The sequence below is a fragment of the Tympanuchus pallidicinctus genome, unplaced genomic scaffold, assembly GCF_026119805.1.
Source record: "Tympanuchus pallidicinctus isolate F22 unplaced genomic scaffold, pur_lepc_1.0 scaffold16, whole genome shotgun sequence".
NCBI classification, from domain to species: Eukaryota; Metazoa; Chordata; class Aves; order Galliformes; family Phasianidae; genus Tympanuchus; species Tympanuchus pallidicinctus.
This window is the reverse complement of record NW_026294679.1, coordinates 6,696,383-6,720,101: the sequence shown is the minus strand read 5'-3', so window position 1 is coordinate 6,720,101 and position 23,719 is coordinate 6,696,383. Positions and strand designations below refer to the sequence as shown.

The 23,719-nt window shown below is 40.9% G+C and overlaps 1 protein-coding gene across 1 annotated transcript in view; it reads right to left on the bottom strand.

Annotated features, from left to right (window-relative positions):
- The window catches only part of GFRA1 (GDNF family receptor alpha 1), a 142,430-nt gene extending 123,622 nt beyond the window's left edge, over positions 1–18,808 (bottom strand). The window contains exons 1-3 of the mRNA XM_052678083.1: positions 18,458–18,808; positions 17,158–17,460; positions 15,850–15,933 (exon numbers count right to left, since the gene is read on the bottom strand). Of these exons, the coding sequence (XP_052534043.1) occupies positions 15,850–15,933; positions 17,158–17,460; positions 18,458–18,497 (427 nt within the window). The 5' untranslated portion in view covers positions 18,498–18,808. The remainder of the gene's footprint in view (positions 1–15,849; positions 15,934–17,157; positions 17,461–18,457) is intronic.
- Positions 18,809–23,719: the final 4,911 nt, after the last annotated feature.

Sequence of the window (23,719 nt, the reverse complement as noted above, 5' to 3'; positions counted from 1 at the left end):
CTACTGCGTGGAAACCCACGTAGCACCAAAGATCTTTTACCTTACAATTAGAAATGAAACATGGAATCAGACTAAAATAATGGAAAATATTTTTTTAATTTTACAGAGATCAGAAATAAGTAAAAGGTAATAACTATGTCAGTGTAACAGTGTAACAAATAGGTACACACACATGCAGAGTTCCAGAAGGTGCAATTAAAGGTGCACACACAGAGATACAGCACTGTTGATGGTGGTTATATTCTGCAGCTTAAGTGGGCAAACATGATTAGATCTAAACAAAAATTTTGCTGAAGGACTGCAAATCTGGTCCTGTGAAGCTGATCTTAATCCGGCGCTGACTGAAAACAACAGGGGGATCAGTAGTAACTGACAGACTCATAAAGAGACCCTAATAATAGAATGGAAATGGCTGCCCTATGACTAGAAGCAGGAGAAAACACTTGCCCAGTCTAGCCAAATATTTCTCATAATTTACTGTAATGAATATTGGTTCTCCAAATTTAAAAAAAACAGTTTATGGAATTGCACCCAGTGACAAAGCGATCCTGTCATTTCTTTCTCTCCAGCATCAATGGTAAGGAAACAAGCTCTCCTCCAGGAAGATGCTGTCAACTCTTGAGTTTGCAAATTGAGGATTTGCAACCAGAGGCCTTTTTAGATTCCATGTCTTTTACACAACACGAAGCCCTCCAATTAGGAATTTGACAAACATTTTAGTTTTACTAAATTACAAAGTGTTGCTTTCTCCCCTTCCCTTCGCCTGCCTCAGTCCAGGTGTTACTTTAAAAAAAAAAAATCATCTTCAACTGATTATTCAACATTTACTTGTCACAAATGAAGAAAAGAAACTGTCAGAAATTCAAGTATTTAAATTCTAAGTACAGCATAAAAATTAATGCCGTATGACAGTCATCACAGGATGCATTCTCTAAACAACAAAAGACAGATTTTCTCATGAAGCAAACACAACTTAGTTCTTTTTTTTGTTTGTTTTATGAAATAAAACAGCAGCGTGATTGACAATCTGTAGCACGATGCACTTTATTAACTTTAATAAAATAAACAGGCTCTGAAAGCTAGATGTGAGATAAGGACTTCTGCGTCCCTGTTTCCAACTAACCAGCACCTCTGAACTCGCTTTGCTGCAATGCTACAGCTGCAGACAGAAGAAATAGCCTGATGTAATGAACTGTGACGGAGCTTGCAATCCGCTGCAACAAATAGTGCCTTGAAAATATTTGGCCTTTCCTTTTCTAGATGTCTGTAAAAACACGCTGACCTAAATATCCCGTGGTGGAAGGACACCATGCTGCATTACAAGCAGGAAGGTTTGGGTCTTCACAAATTGCCAGCTGCTGCCAGCTGTAAGCACAGATCTGTTTACTGTAAGTCCTTTCACTTCCATATGGTCCTTTCCAAAAAGCACTGTGCCAAAATTGGTGACCTGCAGAGAGCACCTGTAAAGGTTTTGAAAACTCCTAGCAAGGAGGAAAGCTACACTGTCACGGAATGGTCTGTTCAGAGTACAGTCAGGAAATTAGGATAAAACACTTTTTTTTTCCAGTGGAAAAAAGTTATTTGGGGAGTTTACACAAGTGAGTCTCATAGCCTTCCTTTCAGTAAAACTCCTGAATGATTTATGAAAAGAAACTTTTCAGTAAGGCAGATCCATAATTAGAGATGCTTTTGTGCCTAAACTCTCCCTTTAATACATGTATTAGTCAGATTTAAGTGCATCAGCAAAGGTGATCTTAGGCACTGGTAAAACATTAATTCATATCCTATACAGGAAAAGAAGTGCTTGAATAGAATATCCAGCCTGTGACAAAAAGGAATTGTGCAAAAGAGAAAAAGCAAAGTCATAAACGTCCTGACCTCCAAGTGCCTGCGTCTGCCAAATATACATTAGCTCAGCTTTTACGTTTAATACGAAAAAAAAAATCCTGGCAGCATCTCCTCACTCAAGCCTTAAAAAGGCTAAGGATAAAACTGTCAAAAGAATGAACTCGGCCACATCTCCTACAAACCATGCAGCCTCTCAAGCTAGCACCAGATGTGACGAGAAACAGCCCAGCTTAACACTTGTGTAACACCAACGAGGTAAACGCCACATTTGCCAAGTAAAATTAACACACTTCTCTCTGACAACTACACCGACTGCACCTCCTGCAGCCCCGCTGCCCCACGTCCTTCTCACGAACTCCATCATCCAAGCACATCCAAACTGCACAGGAGAAACGTGAACAGCAGGAGTCCCCCAGTGGTAAAAATACCTCAAAGGCACGTGCTCCTCTTCCCCAGGACCTGCGGCACGCTGCTGGCAGCTGCTCAGAGCCCTGCTGCCAAACAGCTGGAGCGTGATTTACGGAGGGGTTTTAATGCTTTGCCACTCTGTAAAAATAAATAGTTCAAAACGATACACTCGCTGCACACCAGTAATACATCGAAGAAGGTAAGATGTTAAAAAAAAAAAAAAAAAAAAAAAAAAAAAAAACCAACCTTTCCAGCTTTTCAGTTCTGATATCTAATAAATTGTCCCTAACATGCACAGTAATTCCTGGAATGTTACCAGGATACTTTCCTGTTACCATATTGTGTCACACAACAAAAACGTAACACCCCAAATTAGACCACTGTGCCCAACTAAGATCTGGGGAAAATATGATTTGTAAAGTATTACTCCAAAATACCAAGGTTTTCTGAGTTTAAACATCTTTCAAATATTATAAATCCTTTTCAATTCTGAAAGCCACGAGGAAGGATAAGTAATAAACCTTAATTCTCTGCGACATGCTCCTCGAGTCTCTGATCTTGTTCAACATGTAGCACTCACTCCCAGGAACATTATAAATCATCACCCTAATCTGTCAGAGCCACTCTTTGCCACAGAAGAAGTACAGCCTGCTATGCAGATAGAGCAGCTATCTGTTACAGGCACTTTACATGTCTCCCATTCTGATAGCTGCAGTGGCAAGGAGCTCTTTTCAACACAGCCCAGACCCATTATCATTTATTATATTTCTCATTCTTGCTAAAGACAGAAACTACTCACTTTAATTATTCTACAAGCTCAAACATTGATTCTTACAAAGCAATCCTGAGTCCTTCAATTAGCTCTAGGGGAGCTATTTGCTCTCTTTCATCCTTTTTTGGGGACAAAAGAATTCCTTCTGTAACTTGTAAATTACATTTCTCCTCACAATCTAGGCCAGATATTGCACACTGCCTGCATTACAGAAATCTGGGTATGATTTTTTCTGGAGATCCTACTGAGAACAAGTTTAGAGAAAACACTATTTATGAAATCCATTTTTTGCCTCCTGTTAGCATCATAGGCATCACCACTTACTGATCATCTTTTAGATACAATTTTGCCTTTATTAAGTCCATATGGTGTTAAATACATATTTTTAAAATGATTTAAAATAATGAGAAAAGGCTGTCCATACAGTTGTAGTGCTAGAAATATATTTTTAAAGGCAATGGAATAATACTCTCATATTCTTAGCTTTTCCCAGTATTGAAACATGAAAGATTTTTATTCTGACATTTTCTCATTCAAGCAGAGCCAAAAGTTTGCAACATTTAAATCCTTGACTGAATGCAACAGGAGGGAGATAACTCTCATTTTAATAATCTGAGGAATTTGTAAGCTTACCTGCAATTAGCATAAGTGAAAGCTAGTATCAGACTGTGTAATTACTGCACAGCAGTGCAGTACCTAAGCCCTAAAGATGACAGCTTCACAAGTGCAGCCATTCTCTGTCTTGTTAAGTGAATAATTTAACGTAGCTAATTAAGAACACTGCAGAGTGGCTGCATACAGTGGATGCCAGTAAAAATCATCTGCTTCCAGAAGTATACTATAACTTAAAAGATGCCTAGAGATACGGACACATTTCATAATGAACATATAAATAAATAAATAAAGCTGTCAAAATTATTCAGAGTTTATGGCTGTGGTTATGTCATTAATGATGTCCTTAATATATTGACAACCTCACCTTTTAGTCACTCGTTCAAGCACAGTCCAAGAGGGTAATGACCAAGAGTATTTATACAGCCCTAGGATGAACTACACAGGACAAGACAAGGGGAGGGAGGATGTTATGGGATAGATAGCCAAGCTACAGAAATCATCATTTTAATTGGCATCTTTGTTGGCAGCTTCCGCAAGGAGGTCAAGGACTGAGCAGGGAATGAAAAATGAAACTATCTTCTCATTTCTAGAACCAGAGCCCTGCTCCAGCAGAGTTGTTTGGCTCATCTCTGCCAGACTGGATGTTTTGTAGCAATGAAGACATAATACCAGCACCAGTTTATGGGAAGCTGAGGCATCCGTTTGGTAGCATTTTTCTTAAAATAGCTTATTTATTCTCATGTATGCTCTTTAATCTTCCCACAGCTCTTAGGGAAAGGTCAAGGGCATGAAGATAAGTTATGTTTAGCTATACAGCAGAAATGTATTAAAGAGGCAAATGAAGCTTCAAGTCAGATTCAAATTACTCTCTATTTACTAAATGAAAATACATTGCATGCCTTCCTCTCTAAACATTAATGCAGTAAGAATTAATACACTCACATTTTACCCAAACCACAGGACAGCTGTTGAGACATTCCTATATTGTGCAAAAAAGTCAACAACACCCTGCGTTCAACAATTCTCACACCAATTCATAGACAGGATTAACTACACTAACATAGCACATTTCTTTTCAAGTCTCCTTTCATGCTCTGTTATGAAGGTGGGACATTTGGCAATGGGAAGAGACATCACGCATCTGCAGCCTTGGGGAACGTTTGCTTAGAAACAGTTTGACCTCTCCAAGGATCAAAGCAGTTTACTTCATCAGGTCGTAAAAGCTATCAACCACTGCACGTTTTTGTCCCCTTCTCACTATTTAGTAGACTAAAATTAAGCACACAGATTATGAAGGAATACTGGTTTATCGTAAAACTGTAATTCTCACAACTTTTGATATGAGAAAACTATAGCAGCCCTTATCTGTGCAGTCTTTTAAAGAAATCTGACAAGCAAATTACCAATTGATAATAGCATTTCAAATAGTGCAGACACCTTGCTGTCTTCAATCACGTCTTGTTTCATGACTGTGTGTATGGAGAAAAGGCTTGTTTCTCTGGGTCCTAATGGATAACACAAAGCACATTCCCATGGCAATATAAAATGAAAAACAATAAAAATGATAATTCACTTTGCTGTCAGGTGCTGATCCTGTAGGTGTGAAGGAAAGCAAGTAAAGCAGCAGAGACTGGGTTTTGATCTGGTATTGTATTTAAATATTCTGTAGTTGAGATCTAATTGCACTTAATCTGCTCAATAAAATTATCTTCGCTGCTATTAGTATCCCAGACTTGTGTTATTATATAATCCTAAACTATTTTTTAACCAGACATTTTAATCTGCTGCTTAAGTGCTCATTAATGCAAAGCCACTGCTGTGCAAAACAAATTCCTTTCTATTTGCAAGTGGCAAGCCTGGGGAAGTTCAGGTATTTGGGCATGAATTTCTTGAAACTACCACCAAAAGGTCAATCTCATCTTTCCTGATGGTTTGTTTTTGTTTTTTTTTTTTATGAACATATTCCAACAGGAAAAGAAGACAGCTCTAAAAAGCATAATGACATCTGTAAATATGATACAGTATTATTCAAATTATTAAATGTGATACGTGGATTCATACAGAACTGCTTTTTGACTGGCCCTTCCTTTCTTGTTTAAATTCTGAATCTGAATAAATAATCTTCATGCCAAATAACCTAAATGCATGAATTATTCCCCATTTTAAGAATCCTGAGATCCTCAATTATCCAATACAAGTGACATTCATCAACTGCACTTAATTGCCTGTATGTTCCAAGTCCACTGCATGTTTATTTATATCACTTGCACAACACAGTAGGCGTTTTATGAGACTAGAATAAGATGAGATATGTCACAGTCTAATGCTTATATGACAGGAATCATACTTGGTGGTTTGTTTTTTTTTTTTTAATCCTAGTTTTTCATGGAAATGTAGCTAAATGCAATATTGGTCTCCTCTCTTATTCTCTACGCTCCTGAAAGCTCTCAACAAGTTTTCAACCCATAGGACGCATTCAGACAAGAGTGACAGAGTAATGAAGAGGAAGTTCTTAGAAATGTCATGGAAAGCAGCAGACTAGCTTGGAGGAGATGGACCGAGCAAGCCTGCCTGCTGAAGAGAAGGTGGATGTTTCTCTGGCTCTGAGAGGGTGCCAGCACACACATCCATATAGCCCTTCTGCATATGCCTAACACCCACCCAGCTGTGACATCTGCTGCCCCACAGAGACCAGAGACGTGGGACAGAATTAAAGACAAGTGAAGTGATGAGTAAGTATCCAGGGAGAGAGACAGCACAGAGACAGAAAATAGGAGCCCTGTCTGAGCAGAGAACAGGGCATCCAGGAGACTGATGATGCGAATTTGTAGGAAGCCAGTCTTTATTAGTTCCATTACTCAGGAACAATTTCTTTTATTAGTCCACATCTCAAACTCCTTGTATGAAGGGTAAGAGAACAGTTTGGAGAATGCTGGAAAAAGCAGAGTTTAAGGGCAGCTTTCAAAGAGGAGACATGTCACCTCAGTAGAGGCAGGGGGAGGATGGGGAGGTGTTGGAGCACAAAGATGGGGAGAGCAGGGATGGGGCAGAGGCAGACTGCAGAGAAAAAACATCAGACAGGAGAACATGGAGCGGAGCAGCCTGTCATAAAAGGAAGGGGAAGAACCATCTTTGCTGAACCGAGCTTTAATACTGAATTTAGGGCACAGAATTAAAAAGGAAGAGATTGGAAGCTTTTAACACTTTTGAACTTCATCAGCTGCATGACAAAACTTTAATGGGAAGATGTATTTTATGGACACCAGACAGTGATAAAATCATATAACCACTGAATGCAGAAAAGCATCTTTATTTATGGGATCCTACTCAAATTGTTTGATATCTTCAACTCTCTTTACAACCCATCATTTCTGCAAATTTCTATGCAGGAAGAGCTATCTCTGTACCATTACACTGTGTCATGCATTTCATGCTAAATTTTCGGCTGAGTGAAGATTGCACAGGACAATAGTCTGACATAAAAACTGTCGTCAAAGCATCGCAGTAACTGAAGAACTATTCAGAAAATAGCTTGTGTTGATGTCCTAATTGTATAGATAGCACTGTTTCATTAGTCTCAGCCAAAGAAAACGCAGTAACTTGAAAATAATACCTAAACACTAACATAAAATAATTACAGAATTAGTTTAGTCAACAAATTCATCGCATTTCTAAAACAAAAGCTGTAAACACATTCTCCTCCAAGGTTAAGATAATATAATGCACAGCTTAAAAAAAGAAACAAATGACGCTTATCACAAAAGTTCTGCCTTACAGTTCAGAAATTCTTATTTCTTTTCATCACATACAGGCATTTTACTCTCAGCGTTTTTAACATACTGTCAACTCCTGACAGATACCACTGGGTTTTCCAACATTGCCAAAGTTATCGTTGAGAATCAAACACAAAGAGAGTTACAAAAATAAAGTTTTAAAGTACTTTTAATGTTAAGAGCCAGAGTGCAAATCACCTGCCATAATGTGCACCTTGCTGTGCCATCAAGAGACAGAAGGCTGCAGGATGCTGTTCTTTTTGGCACTGTTCTCTGCATTTCATGGGAGGGATGCAGCTTACCAACAAACCCACCGAGGAAAGCTGCCATACAGAGGCTCCTAATCGGTGCTGGCATCTCCTTTGGTCAGGCCTGCCAGCAGTTGTACCACTGCAGTGCCACTGACCTGTCAGAGGCTCTCACCACGCCATGCTAATGGGGCTGCTGTGTCCAACCCATTATGTCTGCAACACAGCAGTTTGTAGACACTTGGCAGAAAAGTGAAGCTCTTTATAAGTTCTGTGTCCCCATCACCCCTCTGCATCCCACAACGCCTCCTGCTAACCAAGTCCTTGAAATGGCTATATCCTTTCTCACAGGTGGGCAGACCCTGCTACTCTCCTCAGCAAAAAGCACCCCATCTCTCAAAGTAATTCCACCAGTATTGCTAGGACATCTGCAGATACCTGCATGCCTTTGCTTCTGTTTTGTAAGTAGTGTGGTAGTTACACAAGCCATAAAGTTGGCTTGTAATGAGAAACAGAAGGCTATGCAATTTGCTGCTCAAAAAAGCATACGCATTTCATCATTTGATGTCTGGTCCACCACACTATAATTGAAGCTTTTCTGTGAAGATGTAGACAGAAGGGATGGCAATTCTCTCCCATAATGCTACCTGAGACAAAAGATGCGCTTTGCCGGATGCACTGTGCACTATAAGTGGAATGCCTAGTCATGCTTATAAACCAGTCCTAGAATCATTGAAGGGCTTGGGCTGGAAGGGACCTTAAAGACCTTCTCATTTCAACCCCTCGACATGGGTAGGGGTGCCAACATTAAATCTGGCACCAAACCACACTGCCCAGGGCCACATCCAGCCTCAAGCACTTCCAGGGATGGGGCACCCACAGCTTCTCTGGGCAGCCCATGCCAGCACCTAACAATCCTCTGAGGGAAAATTTTCCCCGTAACATCTAATGCAAATCTCCCCTCCTTTACTTTAAAGCTGTCTCTGTTTCAGCTGGGATGGAATTGTTTTCTACAGAACTTCTGCTATGTTATGTATTGGTTTTAGCAGAAAAACAACACTGGTGACACACCAGTGTTCATAGTTGTTATCAAGCAGCGTCACACAGAGCCAAGGCCATTGACTTAAACTGGCCCAAAGGAAATTCCACACCAGATGACATCATGCAGAAGGAGTTTTGAAGGGTGTGGGAGGTCATCTCTCTTCTGCTCAGGAGGATAGTTGGGCATCATTTGGGGGATGGTGAAAAACTGCCTGTGTATCTATTCTTACATACATTTTTATCATAATTATTACCTTTTTCCTTTTCTCTGCCTTAGTAAATAGTTTTATCTCAATTCACTAGTTTTATTTTGTTGATTTCTTTTAGTTTTCTCCCCCATCTCACAGGGAAGGGGAGCAGTGAGCAAAGGACTATGCTGTGCTTAACCACCTGCCAGGTTAAACTGCAACAAAAGCCATTTCCCCTTGGCCTTTCACTATCAGATCATGTAAAAAGTCAGCTTCCCTCCTGATTATCAGCTCCTTTCAAGTAAAGAAAGGCCACAAAGAGGTTTTCTAAGATTCTTTTCCACTCCAGGCTCAACAAGCCCAGCTCCTTCAGCCTGTCTCACAACACTTCTGTTGCCCAGGAGAACACTCTCTAGGTTTCCTTCAAGACTCCTACATATTCTCTCTTGTTCCCAGCATTCAGGGACACTGAACATTCATGTGGAAATACTCTGTGCTGTATCACCATATGCTTCCTCCTTCCATGAAACAGATTTCACCTCATTTGCCATGCTGACACGGTTTGACATGCCCTGCCCAGGCTAGTGGGACAAGCTCTACATTTGCTCAAAGCTGTGCTATGCAGAGGACCTGAAGAAAACAGAACTTTACCCCCAATACATCTTCAAAAGTATTAGAAAAAAGTTCCAATAACCTCACTGAGGCAATAAATATGGACCAAGATGTGAATATTTGCTTATACCTATTTGGTGTTTCAATGCCTGTTCTCGTTCCTCCTGAAGTAAAAGAGCATATGCACTGCCTCTGTAAGCCAGTCAATCAGTTACTTCAGCAAGGTACTTAATTCCCCTCTCATAATCAGATCTAGCTTCAAGAAATGTAGAAAACAGGAAATTCAAAGAGCTCCTGCAAGCCAACAGCCACCAAAGTGATTTTCTTTTGTGTGAAGTCCAATCTGATTATGAAAATGGCAGAAGTGGAAATCAGCAACTAGTATCTATGCAGCCTTGATAACTTGTTATCTGACTGGAAGCCAGCCTAGTTGTCTCTCCAAAGAAAATCTGCAGACAGAAATGTCAAAGAACGTAAATACTGTACATGGTCATATTAGATTTATTTTTATCAAACTGTTTTAATTTTATTAAATGCAGCTAAAATAGATGCCTGTGTTTGTTTTGTTCTGTTCTTTTCTTGCAACACGCAAAGGGACACTAATTCTCACTGGAGACTTGCACTAGATTTATAACTCTAACAACAATGTTAAATATTGGTTCTAAAATCTGTAATTCTGATTAATGCACATTATCTTATAAAGGAAAATGTAGCTGTGCATCTCACAAAATAAAGAATACATTTTCACTCTTCTGATTCAAAAGGCTCAACTGCACATCAGAAAACCAGAACTAAGCCAAAAAATTACAACAGGAAACAGAATACATCGTAATCAAATAAAAAGATCTTGATGTGTTATGCTTACTTCAGTGGGAACACAATCAGATTGCAAGACTCCTATTAACTTAATAGGATCTGGTTTATTGTTTATGAAATTGGGTGAATGTGCAAGGTAAGTAACAAGAAATACCTCATTTTTGGAAATAAAAGATACAGCAATATAAAAGGCAAGAGCTAATAAGAGAATTGTAAACAGTTGAGAGAAATCAAGATACTAAATATCTTCTAAATTAAATTGACTTTGTAGAAATGTGGCATTGCAAATATTCTTATAGAAATGACTGAAGAAAACATACTGTTAAATTACAAAAATATGTAGCATTTGAAATACACACAGATTTAGGAATAGGATTAGAGGCCTCAGGCTTTTGGAATTGGGGACGTCATGCAGTATTTATTCATTGCAGAAGCCACTAATTCACACACTACAAACTCCAAAAGGAAAAAGCAATGATTCTTTTGGCTAGGACAAAGGCTCTAACTTATATTTTTGGTAAAACATATATACCCTAAATACATGTAAGAAAAAAAAAGAAAAGAAAAAAGAAAAAACACAGAAGAAAACAACTTTGTATGGATTCTATGAAAGGCAAGTAATTTACTACATTAAAAAAAAAAAAAAAAAAGAACCACTTGACAGTTGAGGGTTCAGAGACGTGCTACCTGAAACACAGCAACTACAGGAATTGTGAAAGTGTATGGGGAAACATAATCAATTACTGATTAAAATAATTTCAGGGTTATGAAACTTTAGACAGTACTAATATTCAATGATGGGGAGTTTTCCCATTGTGAACCCCGTGTTTCATAGAAGGAGCAAAAAGAAAAGGGATGAGAGTAAGGAAAATGAAGAGTCTTAAGCAGATGGACTAGGAAGCTCTATTCCTCTGCATACTGTGAATCCATTTTGAGAAACAGCCTTTCTCCATATTGATGTTCATACTGTAGTTCCTCCATTCCCAATGCTAACACTGATCTGTGAACTCCCACGATACAAAATGCCTACAAGACATCCAACGGCTCAGAAGAAGAATGGCAAACACCACAAACAGTCCTTCCTTCTGAACCACACAGGCATCCCAGAGGGAGACCCAAACCCATTTCTAAGAGATCCTCAAGTTGTTCCAATGTGAAAATGGACACCCCAGTAAGAAACCCTGTGTGTGCTGTGCTATCTACTGAACTCGCCCTTTTAGAAAAAAATTATCATATTAAATATAAAGTATACACCAGAATGCATTCCCCAAGGCACCAAGATGGCCAGAGTCCAAGAAGCATTTGGACAACACTCTCAGAAATATGGTTTGACTTCTGGTCCTGTGTGGAGCCAGAAGTCAGACTTGGTGATCTTTGTGGATATTCAGGATATTCTGTGATACCCTTTTCTAAATGTAAGCTCCCACTTACTGCCTACAAGAGTAAACAGCCTTTTATGAGACATATGTAATCAGGCAACTCTCCTTTTTGACATGCAAACATACAAGCCAGTTTCTCTCTCATTTGTTAGTGATACAACACACTCTGCAAAAAACTGTTTACTACATTAAAAAGATATACTGGCAGAGTTACTAATTTCTAGTTGTCTCGCACTTTAACAACTAGCAACAAGACACAAGCAGCAGCAGGTAACCAACCACCTCTTCACAGATTACTAGTTGTACAGTCAACCAACGTACAGTTGGAAACAGTACCATAGTGAGATAGCAAAGGAATAAACAAAGAAGGAATGCTCACCCATATCCAAAGATATCGGCTCACACTGAAATGCTCCTTAAAGGAGGGATCTCCAGAAAGAGATCCTTCCCCGGTGTTATCAGCCCCTAAATAAGGTGTAGAATTCCAGTCACACAGCTGAATTGCCCTCACCTGTGCTCCCATGGTTGACCCAGGTGATCAATCAGTGGCTCAGGCCGTGACTCAACAGTTCTCTTACACTAGTAAAACTTCAGGTTTTTTTTTTTTTAAAGAAATACTCTGATTTTTGTTGTATGTTATTTATTTTTAACATGGTAGATGTAAAATAAAGATACACAAGGCTGAACAGTGGGTTATTAAGCCTGTACTTCAGTAAGTAACTTAAAAATGAATCCATAGGCAGAAGCATTATGCCATCCCAATTATCTTGATCTAAATATTCAAATCATTTTAACATTAAGTATTCTGTCCACACCACTTCACAGCCAAGGCTTAAGGCTTTTTATTTGGCTTCAGTGACTCTCAACTTTGCATGGAAATGAATGCGATATTTCAGCAACGTTTATTTTGTTAGTATTTCCACAGTTTTCATGCAAGATATTTTCTTGAAATATGCCACAGAGATGACAACTACATTGTATCAGCTGATATCAAAATAGTAAGATATCTTCCAGTCATTAGGGTCAATGTCAAATAAAATACAAATTCAAGAACCAAACTGTTCCCCAGGTAGTGAAAAGCTGTAGATAGCTTTAACAAGTGACAAACTAACTCAAGCATGTACCGTTAATTTGGTGTGAAACTCAACTCTAAAATCCAATCAACAGATTTTGCCTTTACTATAGCTGTGATAGAAGTCAAGGGCCTTAGAATGTTTTCACCTCTCAGAAGCTGTTAAGATTTAAGCAAAAATTGCTGTTTAAGCAAAAAGCTTATACATCACAATAAGTAACCCAAATCTGTTACTCTCTGAAACACACACAGAGGTCTTCAGTAATTTCAAGAGCTGCCTACTAGAGTAATTCACAACCTTGAGGAAGAAGTGCTGCATCAGACACAGTATTTCTAAAGAAAAATCAGACAAATCCAAATCAGAAGAATAAGACAGCCCTGCCCTTCAACAGCAAAGGCTCTCAGTCCTGGGTTTGGCAATGTGGGTATCAGAAGACTGGCTTCATAGAAAGAGCTGAATCCTGAACTTAAAGCGCAGATGGAAAGGAAGGAAGTTCAGGCAGCACTCTGAACACACAGGGTACATTTTCACATGTAAACCAAACACTGAGCACATATTTGTTTTAGCCATCTTTATGCTTCTATATGTTTCAGTTTGTTCAACATTCAAAACAATGTTGTTGAACCTCGCTTTGAAGTTTGTATGGAACACTTTGTCTTTATAGTTCCAGATTAATTAAACCACTAGTCTCAGTACAACTTTGGCTACTTGAAAATATAAAACAAAGCTTCATTTTAATATTGTGACCTCATCATTTGTTTCCCGTTAAGTTAATGGGAACTTGAGAGAAACTACAAACTTAGGAACAAGTCAAGCAAAAAAATATATATATATTCCTGCATAATGTTTTAAGTCAACATACTGATGCTTCAACACCTAACAAGAAAACAGGGTTCTGTTTAAGAGAAGGACACAATTTTCAACTTCCTTCAGCACAAAATTAGGCCAAATTTAACTCCTTCTAAAAACTGCCCTCTGTTCTTTTGACATATGTATAATTCAAAAGATTGATGTAACAAAATAGTCATCTTAGGCAAATGGTTCCTTCCCACCCCACATACGATAGAAGCCAATTATAATGATTTGCTATATTGTCTCAAAAATAAGCAGAAAACAAAAAAGCACAGCTGAACCAACAGCCTTGATATATACCAAGTCACACAGTACCATAGAGTAACCTACATGAGATAGTAGGGCTAACCTCTGCTTTTAATTACACCCAAGTAACTTTAATGAGAAGGAACACTACAGAAACATCTCAAAGCAGCAATAACTGTATTAGCAGTTATGAAATGCCTGCCAACATTGCTTGCACAGGGTTTTGTTTGTTTGTTTAAATCAAGATATACAAATCTCTTACACAGTTCTGCTGTTTGGGGTGTATGCAGAGCCCTGCAAAACTTTAAGGAGGCAGCTTTAAAGAACGTTACATGCAGCAGTAACCATGACGATAAGCAAAATGCTTTTGCTACTCTTTTTCTCCAAAATGACAATATTTCCAAACAGTGGTAGTTCTCCTCTGTATGACACCTTCTGTTTGTTCCCTGTTAATCCAGGCCTCCAATCCTTGTTAGACTGAAACTTCCATCAAAGCAAACAGCAATTTGTGGTGTACCATTAACACTGACCGAGTCCTCAGCAATCCACCAGCAACCCAAGTGGCTGTGGTAGGAAAGAAGTCACTTGTCCTACTTTGCTGCTGAACACAACAAGTAGAGAAACTTACTGCACTACTAAAAAAATTACTTTGCAAGAAAATGGGCAATCTAACACATAACAGAAAGCAGAGGGTGTTTCAGTAGCATATAACACTGCAAAGATAGGTTAGAATTTGCCCCTTTTGTTTAAGAAAACAGCCTAGAAGACCTCTTCCCTGATTTTGTCTTGCTTTTATACTAAATTGGATTGTTTGTTTTTTAAGTGATAAATAAATGAATGAAGTTTTTCAGAAATTCTTTTTCTCCCTACTTCTGCAATAGACTCGATCATCAAACTAAGGCAATGCTCTCAAAAGATGTATGCAATTTGGATCTGAAGTTACATTTTGAAAAGTGACTAAAGGGCCGATTTTCAAAGGCATTAAGATACCTAAAGATGCATTAAGCACTTAGAATTTTTTTAAATGCCTGGGCATCTAGCACCTATTTAAATCACTTAGCCCTTTCTGAAAATCCCAGTGGGCAGTTATCTACATTTTATGTGTCTATAGGCCTTTGAAAATCCGTACCATTAAATACTTAACAACCTACATCCCCCAGCTTTTAATGAGACTTAAGGTCCTAACAAGTGCAAGCAATGCTGAAAATTGGTCAAGCCATTCTCTCCATTCTTTTCTTTTTTCCTTTGAAGAGCAATCTACTAATGCTTATCTGTACCATGTCAGTTAACTTCAGCTTAACATCATGTTACATTGTGCACATATATGGAACATGCATATTCCATTGTGCACATTCAGTTTCTTTATGTAACCAAACAAAGTCCTGAGTGCAGAGCGCATCCTCAGAAGACTTTCTGAAACTGTGAAAAAGAATTTAAATTCCAACCTTCAACCACTGTAGATGTCCCAAATTCATTGTTTCAATTAATTCATCATCCAAAATGAATGTAACTTAGTCCAGTGCAAACAAACAGCATAATTAAATTAATGAATAACATTGTAATTAATACGAGCAAGTTCTGAAAGGCACAAAATAACAAAACTGTTTGAAACTGTAAAGCATTGCCTTATGAAAACATTTGAAAGATTATCTTCTGATGTTCTTGAATGCGAACAGGAGGTAATTTGCACTGACCACATTCCCAAAAAGGAACTGATTTGTGAATCAGGAACACAGGGAATCAGATTGCCACCTACAGGAACATTTAGCATTTATTGTTAAGAATGACTCAAGAAACTGCCATCCTGTCGAGAACTCCTTCAGCTTTAATTATTACTACAAAACCAACCATGTTGTGAACTTCTTAAATCCAGAAAGTCACCAACTCATATCTTTACTTAAGAAGGTACTGTTCCACGAGTTATGAAAGTTCCAGAATTCAACTCATGTTTCAGTTAAAGAATTTTAAGTCTGCTTACCTGATACAATCGGTGCTAGCCTGAATATGTCTGATAGCCTGCTGTTAACTGGTTCATAGGGGGAATCCTCAAGCAAGTCATTTCCTAAAGACAAAAAAAAGTTCATTTTTTTTTTCAAAACAAGAATTCAAGCTAAGATTTTGCTGCTGACTATCAAATGAAGTAACTGCAATAGACTTGATAGGTAATTCCCTTTAATGTATCTGCATGGCTACTTCTCTCTATATATATAAACACCTGAAAGAAGCAAGTTGTTTATCCCCATCACTAGCTCTTTTCTCTCCTTCCCCCATGAATAAGGTCACGATTTGTTTTGCAGTGACAGTCTGACATCATCAGATCTGTCCCATCTCAATACACCAGCAGGAAAGTTCCTCTTCACTACACTAACAATAGAAGAGCAGTCCAGGTAACAGCCAAAAAATGAGCATCTTTGGAACAAAACATTCCTAACAAGATACTGTTGGAAGGAAAATTTATTTATGATGCAGAAAATGCCTGAGAGTCATGCAATTTATTATGAAAGCTAGAACACAAATATATATCGACTCATGACAACCTTCCAGTAGATGCTTGGATAACTGAACTAAAAGGGACGACTGCCTTTTGTGGAACAACACAAAAGATACACCAAAATAGTTAAGCGGGGACCACATGGAAATGAAGGACAGCATCTATAACTCCAAGACCAGAGCAAAAACAGGGACAAAAAGGATATCTTTCATAAGGACTTCGCTATTCTCAGCAGACTGTGGGAAACCAGCCAGTGACATCAATGAGAACAGAAGTCACAAGTCAGTCACTGCCACATCCCTCCTAACTGGCACTTCTACTGCTCTAGGAAGCATGAACTTCTCTTTTCTGCCTCAGCATATCCAGGGAATATTGCTAGCAAACACCAGGAACAATAAACTTTTCTTTAAAACAATGCTCCTCTTCATGTTACATTTTACTGTTTCAGTGTTCTGTGATCTTGTTAGGTGAGTCCTAATTAAGGAGTTGAAATATTGGGAAAACATCTCCAAGCGACTGTTTTTGTAGCTTTTGCACTTGCTAATGCCCTGGTTTGACTCTGGTTTAGAAAGGTCAGCTGGGTCCCCTGGAGGAAACCCTCATTGTGGATTTCCCAACAACAGGAGATGGAACAGCAGCTGTTCCCGAGTCGGATGAAAGGTCCTCAGTTTGCAGCTGAAGAGCACAATGTGAATTACGAGGTCAGACCCCCGGCTTAGCCTCAGTGGCAGCAGCTAGCTGCAGATGTGAGGGGCTGCATTAGGGGGAATGTAATGTTTCTGTTTTGCAACGTACCCTGTAAGCTCTGGTACATGCTCCAGTAAATACGCAGGCAGTTTTTCTCCTTCTTCATGCCCCTCTTGCAGCGGCAGTTGTACAGAGATTTCTGCTTGAGAGCCTCCATGGCGCTTTTGCATTCATCCTTCGCCTCCAGGCCTGTCGCCCTGCTGAAGTTGCTCTCTTTGCCGGCTACACACTGCCTCAGTGTCCTGTACTTAGTACTACAGCTCTGCTCCTTGAGACATTGATCGCTGGCTTTCACACAGTCGAGGCGGTCCCCTCCGGGCAGCCCGCTGACTTCTGCGGACAGAAGTACGTCTGGAAAGAGGAGACACAAACCAACACACACTCTCTTTGTGGGATGGGGCTGCCACAAGCGGCGCTCCGGGGCAGGAGCCCGAGCAACACGAAGCACTTCCCTGCATAAAGCCCACGGGCAGCACCTGGCGAAGCTCGGGCACGGCCTAAAGCACGTGGGCTTCTCACAGCCAGATCCGCTTCTGTGGGAGTGTGAGGGAAGAAGAGTACGCCTTAACCCTGCCGGTCGATTTATGAGGAAACGCAAAAAGGAAAGAAAACCCACAGGGGTTAACGTGCCTGGCAGAACGAGCCTTCATCCCTCTCCGGATCCGCTTTGGTGAAACAGATACCCTTCCCGCTCCAGCGTTTAACAGCGGGGTTAAGCACTCGGCCTGACTTTCCGCGAGCTGTGCAGTGATTTCCATCACAGCCACCAACAGCACGGCCGCTCCGCGAGAGACGCATCCGCGCTGATTGATATCAGCCTCCTTTCTGCGTCAGTCACTTTCTAAAGGCTCCACACCGTTTTGCTTATGCTACACATATCCTAAAACGGGAATTTACGGTCTCCTTCTTCCCGTTCTCCTCAGCCCGATGCTTTCGCATGAGAACAAAGCAAATTACATTAACTCTTTCCGCTCCTCCGTGCCCCCGTCGCGCTCCCTCAGAGACGCGGGCGGAGAGGCGGACCCCTCGGGGCGCAAGGGATGCCTGCGGCGGGCGGGCTGCCAGGCTGGGGCGGCTAGCCCTCACAGGCTGCTGCCACCTTCCTCGTCCCTTCAGCAGCCTTTTTCCATTAAAATGAAAAGTTTACCTGCGACTTGCCGGAGCCCAACGTCGCTAAGCCTATCATCTCGCAAAGCTTGCAGCGGCCGAGCGATGCGAGAGGCAGAGCCGTGCAAAGTAGTGGAAACTTCACTCTCCTGTCCGAACGGTGGGCTGACAGCCACCGGGCACCCGGCCCCGCACGCCCCTCGCCCGGCTCCGCGGGGCGCAGAACACCCGCACAACTTACCCGCTAAGGGCAGAGCCAAGTAGAGCAGCGCGAGGAACATCGTGCCGTCTCCGGATGGTTCCACCGAACGAGCCGATGTGCCACAACAAAGAGGCTCAGCATGTAGATATTCCGAAACCGCCGAGGTGCAAAGACTCCAAGTTCCGATCCATTGAATATAAGGAGAAGGGGGAAAAAAAATAATAATAACAATAGTAATAAAAATCTCTCCTCTTCACCGCTTCCACCAGCAGGAGCGGCGACAAGAACGCTGAGATTCCCCGTAGGTTTCAGGTCTGAGCAACCTGAAGGCGGAGGCGCTGACTCCCGGAGGCGCACGCACCGTATTTGTGTGTCTGTGTGTGCGCGGAGCGGCGGCAGCGGGGCAGTAGCGCCGGGCGCCTCCTTGGGTGGGCAGCGCCTGTGCCCGGGGAGGGACCGAGCGTTCACGGGGAGGGGTGGGGGGGATGAGGCGCTGACAGCCACCTACAGGGCTCCCCGCGGCTGCCCGAGCCCTGCGGGAGGGGATTCGTCCCTCCTCGGAGCCGCAACTTTATTTCTTCGCGCGGAGGCGGTGCTGCCTCTCGCCCGGGAGATGCGCGCAGGTGCTGCCGACGGCTGGGAAAGTTTGACCGGGGAAACTGGGACGGAGCTCCGCCGCGGGCAGGGAGCTGTTCCGGCGGGGCAGCCCGGGCGCTGCGGGAGGGCTCTCGAGGTGACCGATAGGCGGAGGCGTCCGGTGCGTGTGGCGGCGCCCCGGGGCGGTGCTGCCGCGGCTCGCGGTGCTCGGCCCGGCCCGCCTGTATCGGCTTTCACTGGGCTCCCGCACGAGTAAGGCGAGCATATGTCCCGCGTGCACGACAGATGGTTCAGGCAGAGAACTATGTAGTGGTTTGCCCACAGTCGCTACTATGCAGCGCTCCCCCAAAACCCAACGAAATGCAGTGAGCCCAAAATAGCGTCGGTTTCCAGATTTCCTTGCTTTCGTACGTGGAACACTGGATTCAGGTGTTCTCAGCTTTTAGCTGCGACCAAATGTTTTCTTTCTTAAAAAGAATAGCCTATACTTCTGTCCTTTCCTTGGCAGTGTCATCAATGCGCTGCTCGGCCTGCTCAATTTGAGGAATTTGCTTCTCCTCACAGTACATTTTGCCTAAAGGAACATGCCTCTCCTTGCAGAAGGAAGCTGGTGGGGCTGGCCGCTGCTGTGGAGAAAACTGAATCACAGATGGAGCTAAACTGTTGTAAGGTGCTTCAGAAACACTTATTTAAAAGCCAAGCATCTGCTGGGCTACGCGGAGCTCTCACAGAACCCATCTGAGTGAAAGCTCTGCTGCTGCTTCTTTTCCTCTCCTGCCACTTTCTCTTAGCAGGTGCATTTGTATTTCCAAACCAACCTGTCCAGAGCGCTGCTTCTTTCCATGAAATCATAACACTGATCTCAAGTTGCAACCCATGAAATCACACCTCTGTGTGTTTTCTTTCATTTGAGAGAGGCTGTGCTTTTCTATGGGGAAAAAAAACTATAATCTGTTACATGTGCAATAAGGATATTGTCAGAGGGACAGACAACAGCCAGATTTTGGGAGCATGCCTAGGTAACTACAAGGTGCTAAGTTGGTGATGGCATTGATGATGGAAGTCAGTCCTAGCTTTTGCAATAGCTGCTACACAAGCCATGAAGCAACCTGGCCTTCCACACACTTCAGTGTGAGCTAAAGTGAGCAAAATGCAAAGATGATTACTTCTTTACTGGTAATTTTAACATCATGATGGCACGCAGAGTTATAGTAGTTACTTAGTATAAAAGTTATATGTATGCCTGATAATAACTCTGTAATTTAGAGATGTAAGTCAGGAGTAGCTGCAACATTCACATCACAACAAGGCAGGCAAGAACTGAACTGAAATCCAGACCAATACTTACAAAACCACTCATGCATTAATGTCCTGAACACACACGTACATACACACGCACACAGTATTATTGGGCATAGAAAAGCCCCACACTGCAGAGCCCCGCATTAACAGTGACTTTTACTGTTACAAAACACAGCTTGTGTGGAGCGTTTACCACTGCAGTGAAACTGAAATCGTGATTTAAAAGTGTTAAAAAGTAAAAATGTTACTGACAGTTCAGAAATACCAAGACATCTGGAAAAGCGCACCTCCAAAACTCTGCGGATTGTCACTAAACATTCCCCTTGCCAGTCTTTGGTTCATCTCTAGAAAAACGAAGAAAGCTTTTGATTTCATAATCCAGAAAAGCTTTAAAACACAACCATGTTCTGAAAAAAGTAATCCAGCCAGGAAGTCCATGGCACAGAATGCCTGTTGTTTGTTTTCTAACAGGACTGTAGGTGTGGAAAAGTATTCATGCTTGTCATGAGTGCAATTGTACCACATTTTTTGTTCTGGAGATGAAATTATTTTTAATTTTTGCCAGCTTACATGCAGTATTCATTAGTCTCTGGATGCCATCCCTTCCATTTATGTCTAAACTAATTTCCGTGTCCTGACAGCACAGAGACAACACAGCTCTTTGCTCTCTTCATGGAGGATCAGTGGCTTTGGGTAGCTGAACTCACTTGCATCACATTAACACTTGAGATATGCAGCAAACCTCAAGTGCCATTGTACACATATTGATTACATGTACTCTCCTGTAAGCTGCAGCTATAAACTCCGTTCTGGCTCTTGAAAAATTTACCAAGGTGCCAGACCGAAAATATTCAAAACCGAAGTGTCCCATCTGCACAACAGTAGAGCTCTGCTTCCCACAGAACTAATCCCAGACTTAGGTGACTGCAACAGAATCCAGTCTGTAGATTCAGTAACTGGTAGACTTTGTTTATCCGCAGTGGAAGATTTTAGCAATATGTAGTGGTTGATAGCAATTGATAGCACTTGTTTTTTCTGTGGCTTTCACATTTTTCTTATATTTTAAACAAACAATCATTTACTATAGGCCACCAAGACAACTGACTCACCAGAAGGCTGAAGCCTGCAGTTTGGCCGCTATTTCTGCACTTAAGATAGCAAGAAATAACAATGAAGTAATTTCCTTACAAGCAAGATCCCGTCCCTCACCTTGAGAAAAACCATCAGTTGATCTATCTGCCATTTCTCACTGATACGAAAGCTCCAAACCCATTCTGTGGCTGAAATCCTTATGCTCCTCTCACGTTCTTTCCCACATATCTTCTCTAGGGTAAAATTAAGTCAGTGGGTGTTTTGCTGTTGAGTTTAGTCTAACCAAGATTGACCTTGCCATTTATATGTGACAATCACTCAAAACATAAGGTTCTTCAGCAAAAGAAATAATTTGGAAAAAAAAAAAAAAAAGGAAGTTTTAAATGTGACTATTTTAAAGATATTTAAGCTAGTTTTCTATTCTGTTGATTGATAGTTACTAAGAAGTTTCAGAACAATGATTATAATATAACAAATACAAGGTGCAGCTGGTAAGGACAAACATTTCATTAGAAGACAGATGACAACATAATCACTACTGAATTATTGTTTAAAGGCCATTACAGTATAAATAATGTGGAAATCAGTACTAACTACTTAGGCTACTTACTGCCAGCACTTACTGCTAGTTTTTACATAACTGTAGGTTCTTGGGGTTTTGTAGTTATCTACATTAGCTGTTTTACTTCTTTGAAAACTTTTAATGAAGAAAATATATGCTAATGAGGAACAATAATAATATTAAAGCTTCTGTTTAAAAAAAAATCAACACTGCTTCAAAACTCCTAAACAATGGGCATTTTTAAGCTTCATTCCATCTTATAGACTGAACCTAAATGCATTGAATGCAGCATGAGCATCCAACTCCGTCTGTAGTCAGGGCCATATGGTACTTCAGGCCACTCATACAAGACGTGTGAAGTCAGAATACTATTTTTTTCTGTATTCAGCCTTACTGGATTTCCTTCTGCCTACTCATTTGCATGTAAATTAGTGGTTGACAGCAAACTCTCAGAAGGATTTCACATGGAAGAAAAATTGACTCAGATGCTACTTGATGTTGTTTTGTAGCTAGTCTCATGTGCAAGAGCTGTGGTGTTGGAACACTACATTGGGTTGTTATGGCTTGCTGCAGTTCAGATGACAATGTAATGGTAAGCTGACAAGGTTGCATTAATATATTGACTGGACCACAGCTACCCCACTAATTCCCTCCACCATCTCTGCCATAGACCTCATTTTAAATAGTGAACTCTGCAAGAAAATATTGAAGTTGGAGCCACTGAGCCAGAGAGGAAAGTTGCACTGCGTTAGATATGCGGGGAGAAAGTATGCTGAGAATAAGAACAATTCCCTGAACTTTAAATATATTGCTTTGGGGAAGGAAAAGGTGAAAAACAGCTAAAAATGAGCTAATGAGTCAGATGTAGCAGGTGGGGAAGAGCGAGAGACTAATGGGAAAAAGTCTGCATGCCATGAGAGAGCAAAATATAGTGTTTACACAGGAGGTTTTATTCAACAATGAGAAAGGGAGAGTAGACAACTTAAGAGAATTACTAAGGACTGCACTGCTTTTCTGTGTCTTACATTTATCTGCCTGCCATGAAGTCGGAGAACCTAGTGGTGGGAATAAGGCAAGAAGGATTTGCCCAAGGCATTAAAGTTTTCTGAAGGACAGATTAAATAACAGTGCTCCAAAAATCAATTTTGAGGGGCTTATGAAGCCTTGAATGGGCTTTTGCAGCACAAAAGCAAGATTGAGTTTTTACTGAACTTGTCATTTACTTGGGTTTAGAGCTTTCAGTAAGTATCAGGAAAAACATAAAACAAAAGCAAAGTAAACAATGCGCGTTCACACGGTAATCAAATAAAAACCCAGTGCAAGTGCAATCCAAATTACTGAGTGGCCTAATTCATGCAGAAGTATAATGAAATAAAGCTACCTGCACAAAAAAAATTAATAAAAAAAAAATGAGGAAGAAAAAACCAAACCATTACACCTCTAGACTGACCTGGTAGTGAAGTCATACAGCTGTTCTCGTCCAGAAATTCTTCCTACAGTCTTGCTTCCTTGTCCTCACCAGAGGTTGTGCTCATGTAGTATCAGACCACCTGGAAGAAAAAAAAACTGCAAAATTTCTTCATGAATTCATATCTGATGTGGCATTCTTTTGATTTCAGTAGAAAAGATACATAAATGCTCAAATATCATAGTGGCATTCAAACCGCTTACAGGTAAGAAACAGAACAGAATGTACACCTCACCAAACACATTCACCCTTAAAGATGTGAAGATACAAGCAAAACTGT